General features: G+C 40.9%; 1 protein-coding gene across 1 annotated transcript; it reads left to right on the top strand.

Annotated features, from left to right (window-relative positions):
• Nucleotides 1-201: 201 nt before the first annotated feature.
• LOC110332540 (olfactory receptor 3A1-like) lies at nt 202-1,237 on the top strand. The gene has a single exon (XM_021213806.1). The coding sequence runs from the start codon at nt 285-287 to the stop codon at nt 1,230-1,232; it is 948 nt and encodes a 315-aa protein (XP_021069465.1). The 5' UTR covers nt 202-284; the 3' UTR covers nt 1,233-1,237.
• The last annotated feature ends 7,977 nt before the right edge of the window (nt 1,238-9,214 follow it).

The raw sequence follows: 9,214 nt of genomic DNA, 5'->3' as shown, positions 1-9,214 counted from the left end.
GCATGTATAAACCACATTTTCTTCATCCATTAACTACCTCTCATGGTGTGGGGAGAAATGTCTAAGGCAATGGTACCATCAAGCAACTGACAGGTGAAAGGTCCAGGTAAAAGCAGAACTGGAGACAGTAAGTAAGGTTGGGGCTAGAGGAGAACAAACATCCCCAGGATACACAGAAGTTTGCCCTCAGGCTTAGCATATGGAGGTGGATCAGTGTGTTCTTATTAATTAATTACAGTAAAGAGAGATTGTTTCTACTCTGAAATGTCTTATAACAGGAATTCATGGAGTCCAAGTTTGAGAGCAATGGGACAACAGTTACAGAGTTCATTCTTCTGGGCTTGGTAGAGACAGCAGGGCTGCAGCCAGTCATCTTTGTAATCTTCCTCTTCGCCTACCTGCTCACAGTTGGGGGCAACCTGAGCATCCTGGCAGCTGTATTTGTAGAACCCAAACTGCACACCCCCATGTACTTCTTCCTGGGGAATCTGTCCATGCTGGATGTCGGCTGCATCAGTGTCACCGTCCCATCAATGTTGGGTCGTCTCTTGTCCCGCAAGCGCACAGTTCCATATGGAGCCTGCCTCACACAGCTTTTCTTCTTTCATCAGCTGGCTGGGGTCGACTGCTTCCTGTTGACAGCCATGGCTTATGACCGCTTCCTGGCCATCTGCCGGCCCCTCACTTACAGCACCCGAATGAACCACACAGTCCAGAGGATCTTGGTGGCNACATCCTGGGCTTGTGCCTTTAGCAATGCACTGACCCACACTGTGGCCATATCCACGCTTCACTTCTGTGGCCCCAATGTGATCAATCACTTCTACTGTGACCTGCCTCAGCTCTTCCAGCTGTCCTGCTCCAGTACCCAGCTCAATGAGCTGCTGCTCTTTGGTCTGGGTGTCCTCATGGCTGGTGCACCAGTGATTCTCATTGTCACCTCTTACATCCATGTGGCAGCTGCAGTTTTGAGAATCCAGTCTTCGGAGGGCAGGAAGAAAGCCTTCTCCACCTGCAGCTCTCACCTCACTGTGGTAGGCATCTTCTATGGGACAGGGGTCTTCAGCTACATGCGGCTGGGGTCAGTGGAGGCTTCTGACAAGGACAAGGGCATTGGCATCCTCAATACTGTCATCAGTCCCATGCTGAACCCTCTTATCTATAGCCTTCGGAACCCTGATGTGCAGGGTGCCCTGAGGAGGGTACTCACAGGAAAGCGAGACTTGGCATGAGGGTGAACAGGAGGGAAGAAAACACAGTATAAACCGGGTGAGCTGGTACACATGTGTAATCTCAGCCCTTGACAGTGGAAGCAAGAGGATAAGAAATTCAATCTTGTCTTTGACATCAACCCTGAGGTCAGCCTGGGCTGCAAGAGGTCTGTCTCAAGAAAAATAAAAACAAAAACAAAGCAAAACCACAATACATTCAATATCAAGAATTTTCCTTAGAGATTTGTTTTATTATTCTTCAAATATTTCTATAAGTTATGATAAACATAAATCCCAAACTGAAGGAAATAAAAATTGATATTTATATATATTTTTCTTTTACTCTATACAAATTTTACACTATTTTATTATTCCAATGATAAGCAAAACTGATCTCCAAATATTTGGTAACAATGGCTGTTATAAATAAACTCTTTTAATGTTTAACTGCAAATAATTAAAAATCATTATAATATTAAAATTATTATCTTGAGATGCAATTTTGGAGGTTCACCTATGTTTGGTTATATCATCAAATATTTAATTTTCATGATATGGGTCAAATCATGATTCCTTTACAACTCATCTATAGAATCCCAGACCTTTCCATCCACAATGTGACTTACCTAGAGATATGCTAATTAGAAAGTAAACATGCTCCAGTGGATTACAATACACCCATGTACTTTTGGGCAACACTAATTAGACACAGTGGTATAGCTCTTTACAAAGAAAAAGAGGACATGAACCTAGGAGGTGGACATGTTGGGGTAGGAATCCAGGGCAAATCCAGTGGGGGTGATGGAAGTAGACATGATTTAAATAATCGTATGTATGTATGAAATTCTTAAAAATACAAAAAAAAATTTCAAGCCTCCCTCTCAAAAGGTGTAAGAGATCAAGGTTAAAAAAGAGTAGGGTTGGGGTCCTAATCCAATAAGGCAGCCTTATGAGACTCAGAGCCCCTCCCACCCTCACTCTCTAGCATGCAGAGATGCAGTAGGAAGGTGTCTGCCAATCAAGAGAAGATACTTCATCAGAATCTAACTATGGGAACAGCTGGATCTTGGGATTTGTGTCTCTAGAACTGTAGCAAAACGTATTTCTTCTGCTTAAGCTACCCAGGACAATATTTTGCTATGGCAGACTGAGCTGGAAAATGCAACCCATTGGTGCTACTTTGTTGGGATTCGTCTTTTTGTGTCCCCTTTCTATCATTTATATAGACTATTAATAATTTTCACATTGATTTGAAGGAACGCTGCTGTATATTCTGCAGATAATCCCAGTTTCCAAATATGCTATTCTTTCTCTTACTTTTATTTGTTTTTTTTCATCTTCCACTAACTGCAAGTTTTATATTTTAGGTTTTCAAATATATATTTTTATAAGCTTATGGGCATTGTGTCATAATTACTAAAAAATCGCTTGTAACACTTCCCTGGTTCTACAAACATCAATTCCAGATAGATAAGAGGTTCCAGCCCACCCACCTTTTGCACCCACTTCTCACCCCCAAGAGCCCCTTGACCACCCTACACAGGCAGGTTTAAGGTCTGCAGACTCTCTGCTCCCACTCATGCTTCCACCACCCTATGACCATCTGGCCTGAATAGGTGTGAAGTCCCTGGACTTTACACCTCATGTGCATACTTCCCACACCCCATAAATGCTGCACACAGACAAGTTAAATATCCTGAGCCCTCCCACTTCCCACAAATACTTGAGAGACATACTGGTAAATTCCAGTTTCCACTACGTATCCTGGAAAGACAGGGTGAAAAATCCCTGGACAGGTCCCCCCCCCCCTGAACATAGTTGCACAGCCCTGTAAACATCAGGCCCCCACAGATAAGGAAACAGATGATGGGTGAAGATCATCTCTGACTTCCATTCTTGTTCTTGTTCTACCATCCTCCAAGAAAGGAATCTGAAGACAGAAAAGAACACAAAGCAGAGATACTTTATCATCAATAAGGATTAATAGTGTTTAATTTTTAATTAAAGCAGATGGGTCTTAATTGACTAAATATCTAATAACATCCAGCCAATCAGGGAAGAGTAGTCAGAAAGTTATGAACAATTTCTATTGCTGTGGCCGTCATTTCAGGCCTGATCCAGCCTGGACCTGTTGGGGGATCTGGCTGTCAGAAGCTCTTGTGCAGCCTAGTGGCCTTTAAAAAAAATGTAACTAAATTATAATTACATTATTTCAATCCTTCCCTTTCCTCCATCTAATGCTCTTCCTGCCTCTTTCCCTCTCAAATTCATAGTTTCTTGTTCTTTGTTATTATTACATATACATAAATACATAAATACTTGAATACAGCCTGCTGTATACATTAGGTATTTACTTGTATGTATATGAAAGATTTCAGGGCTTACCACCTGATATTGGACAACCAGTTAGGGGATTCATTCTTGTGCAAGACTTATTCTCTCTTTGCCAGGATCTCTTAGTTTCTTTGTCTGGAGTGTGAGGCCCCATGAGATTTCCCCTTCCATGATAGCATGTCTATTGGTATTATCATTGCTCAGGTCTTACCTAGGCAGTCATATTGCTGAGGTACCATGGCTGTAACTTTACTATTATTTCTAGGAGACACAATCTCACTGTAGATTTCTTGGTCCTCTGGCTCTTACAATCTTTTCACCCCCTATTTTGTGATGACCCCTGAGGCTCAGGAGTTGTGTTGTAGATGTATCCATCAGGGCTGTGAACCCAAAAATAAATGGTTCTGTATTTTTGACTAGTCATATTTTTCTGTAATAGTCTTAGTCTGCTGCAAAGAGATGCTTCTTTAATGAGGGGTGGTTACTTTTGTTCAGAGTTCCATCATAATTGTGCAGTCATGACTGGGGAAGTAGGTCCAGAGCAAGAGTGAGGCTGAGACATGTCTAAACCCACAAAAGCTCATCCTGAGACCAGCAGGAGTGGGACTGCTTCCTCCCTTCTCTAGGCTTGCATGTCCTAGCTCACATAAGCACGACAACCCCCTCCTCCGCTGACTCTGATGTGGTCACATAGCCTGGTAGCTAGGATTCAGGTTAAACTTCCTCTCTCCTTATTAGGACATGTCTAGCAAGCACCCAGAATCCCTTTTCATGCAAATGAAGCATTTTCAGAACCCTAGGTGCAGTCAATAATAGACAGTCAAAATGCCTGAGAAAATCCCTACCTGCTGGGATCCTTCTACCTGGAGTAGGTTGAAATGAGACACAGAGTCGACTCAGGTGTGGCTTTAGAGATTGATGGTCTCAGGACGTTCCAGCTCTCTAACTATACTGAATGTTGATGACAACTTTTAAAAAGTTCTAAAGACTTTTTTTAAAAATTTTTAAATTTTTTATTTTTTATTTGCTAATACTGAGGGTCAAGAGCTTCTGGCTTAGGTGATTAACACCTGTAGTCTAACCGAGGAGGAGGATTAAGTAATGTAGCCTTTGTTCTACCTCTGCAGGAATAGCATGGCTCTAACTTTCAGCCTGCTAGTTGAAGTTACAGGAAGAAAAAGGGACACTTTGAAAAGCGATTTTAGCGCTTATTTATAAGCTGTAAAAAGTTCCCTATGAAAGCTTTCTAAGGAAAAAAAAGAAAAGAGGTTCCTAAGGAAAAGGGGATCAGGGGTCTTAAGCAAAAGGGGACAAGCGGGACAAGGAGAGCTAAGAAGAGGGGGATGAGGAGATCTGCTAAGAAAAGTGGGTCAAGGAGATCGCTCTCCTCTCTTTGCCCTTAGCACTTATACCTTTCGGAATACGTGATCACATGGAAAAAGTTCACCACAAGTTCACACATAAATTCAAATTATAAATTGAATAAGAAGTTTACAACAGAGAATGTTCACATGCCTATCCATTAGGAGTAACTATCTGACTAAACGTTCCTCACTTGTCACAGCTCCACAGGTTCATAACTACGTTAATAGTGAAGTTTTGTATAGATAAACCTGGTCAACATTTTATTGTCTGTCCTAGCACCTATAATAAATTGTTAGTTCCCCGTTATGACCTTTGGTTAATGGTTTTAAAACTTTTTGGCATGTGCTCTGAGTAGTAGAATTCCTGCTTACTATCTCAGAAGCAAATAACTCATGACGCCAAAAACTGGCAGAGTTCTCATTGTAGTATTGACGATCAGAAAGGACCTAGTAGCAGTTTCTCTATTAAAGAGCTTAATAAATACTTACATAATTTTAGGAATTTTTATAGAATCATCATTAAGAATTAAGAAGTCATCTATTTGTCTAAAAAATGTGATCGCCTAAGCAAGACCTATGCAATGAGAACACCAGGTGACATGCTGACATGGCTAAAGAAAATATCACCAGGCCCTAAACCAGACAAAGAGCTACAGGAAATTAATGTCTACTAAGACAGGGAGAAAAATCAGTTTTCCTCAGGGATAAGCCCCTAACTGGTTATCTAATCTCACGTGGTAAGTTGTAAATATACACATATATAAGCAACGGTGAATGGACTCACTAGGTTGTATTTATATATACTTATAATAATAAAGAAGAGGTTAAGGATTTGAAAAGGAATGCAATGGCACAAGATGGGTTTAAGGAGGAAGAAATTGCAGTGGGAATGATGTTAATATATACTATAGTACTAATAAATTAATTTCTCAAAAAACGTTAAATAAGGTAAACAGAAAAACCAGTACTGTACATAAAAACAGATCTAAAAGTACACACTGTGGGGGTCAATGAGTCTCATAGAAGGATATGGAGAGGGAGCCCATAAGCATAGGTGTTGCGACTATGTTCCTTAGAATGCTACAAATGCATATTTAAACTCTAGTCCTCAGATTCCTGTGTGGTTATAAGGAAACTGCTGAATCACATCGCAACTCAATTTATTAATCTGTAATGTGGGAGAAATGTAGTCACATTACAGAATCATTGGAAGGACTGATTAGAATTCAATCAACTTGATATAAAGCTCTTGGTAAATGAATATAGCAAACATGTGATAAATGTTATTTATTGTTACTAAGTTACTAAAAGTATTGACCATCTCCTACAAGGAACTATGTGGATATTGTTGAATTTAATTCTCATAGAAAATCTAAAAAAGGAAATCATGTGCATTTCACAGATAAGAACATGGAGGCCCTCCAAAAAGGATTTCTTAGCAGTTTCTAAGGAATGGAAGATATGGGCTAGAGAGATGGCTCAGTGGTTAAGAGCACTGACTGCTCTTCCAGAAGTCCTGAGTTCAGTTCCCAGCAACCACATGGTGGCTCACAACCATCTGTAATGGGGATCTGATACCCTCTTCTGGTGTGTCTGAAGACAGTAACAGTGTATTCATATACATAAAATAAATAAATAAATCTTAAAAAAAAAGGAATGGAAGATGTGTCTCTCCAGCCCACAGAGCATGCACTACCTCTGGGGTTTGGGCAGATAATCAGTTGTCTGACAGAGTAGAGAATATGAAGGTCATATTGCACAGTTGTTCCAGTTCCTTCTTTCATACTCTCTATTGCTAAGACTCCTGGCCTCAAAGGGTCTCTATGAAACCCCCAATCGGGGGCAACTTGGCCATCTCAACTTGCTGTTTTTCCCAGCACAGTGCTTCCATGGCCTCTCCTAGGATCAGCATGAATCTCAAGACACAGTCCCTGTAGCCCTCACTAACAAGACTCTAGGTGAGAACACAATTTATCCTTGAGGATTTGCTATTGTTGCAATGAGACTCTTCTGATAAGTCTCCTTTCTTGGGTTTCCTCTTTATCAGCAGACCAAAAGAAGCTTCTCTCTTCATCCGAAAGTTTAAAGACCACCCTGGCCCAGTCCTCAAATTCTATTTATAGCAGGTATGTAAAGGAGCTATAGTCTCAGCTGCAAGACCCTGTTCAGACCTGGCTCCACCTATAATTCCCCCAGCGACATGGGGACAGTAGACAGCCCTTTGTGCTTGCCCCTATCTGTTAAACTGAGCGTATGTTCTATCTCTTCTATGTGCCTGTAGACAATATGAGGTGAGAACAAAGACATAGGAAAAATTCTGATTCTCCACTATGATGTGAAGCTCCTCTGCCTCACTAGGATGGTGTTTATTAGGGCTTGTGTTTTGACCTGACCTTGTCTGTTCTCAATCCTCTTCTCATTTCTTGGGACTAATTTTGAGGTCCCAAGAGACTGACATTATTATGGAAAATCCCCAGGACAGAGATGTCTCAGAGTCTGTTTTGTTTTTCTCTCTTATATAATATAGATATATAGAAAGCCCCCTTTTGCTTTTACTGAACCTGAATGAATTTGTGTGTTTCTTTGTGTGTTTCACATCCTTTCCCACTAAACCACACTTGTTCTTGTGCCATAACCAGGTAAGTTTTCATGGTTCTTCCTCTGCCCTTAAGTCACCAGAAAGGGACTTAGGCTCTTTCTCAGAGAGTTAATCTTCCTGACTTTATAGTTTTATTGATCATTGTCTCAATAGCCAAAAAAGACACCTGGGGATGGCAAGTCTTCCACAAGTGAGTGCAAGGGCAGGAACAGCGTCAGTGATGGTCTTCATCATTGATGGTCCTCTCAAGATCCCAACAATCACGGACATCCTGCATTGTGCTGTTAGGTGACTAGCCATGCTTAGTCTTTTGTTGGTTAAGATAAAGGCAGCAGCTACCATTTCTGTGCCATGATATGACTGGGTTTTGTTTGCTTTTGTCTGACTACAAAAATGATTTGAAAGGTATTTGTGAGCATTAGACTTACCAGAGGGTTAATAGTGTGTTCATGCTCTACCTAGAGTCATCTCAATTACACAGAAACCTGTGCTTCTCACTCAACTGGTACAATCTTTCGTTCAAAGCCCTTCAAAATCTAGCTCTTCCTAATTCATAGTGGCCCCATAAGATTATCTTTTCATAATTCTTGTTAGCCAGCAATGCTTTTTTTGTTGTTGTTAACAAAAATGTAGTCCTTTATGTATTTGTAAAGTGGTGCACAGACACAGACCTATCCATAATCATAGGTCCCAAAGAGAAATCAGATGTAAATTTTGCTCTTGAATTACACTGGAATGATTATGTCAATAGTTAAATGATTCCTGTAAGATAAGTGCCATGTAAAATATAATAAAAATGCATAAGGAATATTGAAGACTAAGTGTCACTTTAGAATGGGCAGGAACTAGTCGGGGTAGTGTTTTGGAAGTAGCATCTGTCATTTGTACCAGGTCATGAAGATGTGGCCAGGAGACACTAAAAGTTTATCTATTGCAGATAAACTAACAGAAGCAGTGATGAGGATACAGGAAATTAAGATTAAAGGCTGCTATGGCTTGACCCACTAGCGAGCTCATTGGAACTTGAACAGCTTGCCTGCAAGACAAGATATTGGAGTCCACAGAAGCACAGACACAAGGATTATGGATAAACTTTGAGTCATGGAGTGGTTCAGAGAGCTTCAGGGAGAAGTTAAGAAAGGCAAGGTCTCGAGCCCTTTGGGGTTAACATCACTGTTAGTAGTTAAGAGCAGGGAGCCTGGAGGGTGAAGCCTGCCTGTGCCTCTTGCTTGATGCATGCTCATGTTTTTCTTGATGTGAAGCAAGGATTAAAATAATAATTCCATGAGGATGCTGAAGGAAATATTATCTACTGCATGTGAAGTCCTTAGAGTAGAGTAGTGCCTACATGTGAACTCCTTAGAATAGCAGCTAGCCCAGGGCAAGCTACCCAGCTTGTATGTGATCAGAGAGTGCCCCAAGAAAGCTGTCAACATCGGAGGCATTGGCTGCTACAGAGAAAGAGAACACTGTTTCTCCTTTGCAAAGTTAGTTCATTGTGCTGTGGAACTCAGTAGGTTTACATGGCCATCTTCAGATGCTAGCCCTAAATAGCATTTAAAAATTGTGTCAACTGTAGACAGTGTGGAAAACTGAAAAAAGCAAGGGAATAAATGCCACCTTTGTGAAAGCCATTGGTAAGATTGAACTCTCTCTCTCTCTCTCTCTCTCTCTCTCTCTCTCTCTCTCTCTCTCTCTCTCTCTCT

This window comes from Mus pahari, chromosome 14 (assembly GCF_900095145.1).
Source record: "Mus pahari chromosome 14, PAHARI_EIJ_v1.1, whole genome shotgun sequence".
Taxonomy (NCBI): domain Eukaryota; kingdom Metazoa; phylum Chordata; class Mammalia; order Rodentia; family Muridae; genus Mus; species Mus pahari.
The sequence above is the reverse complement of the archived record's forward strand: the minus strand, read 5'-3'. Positions and strand labels throughout refer to the sequence as shown.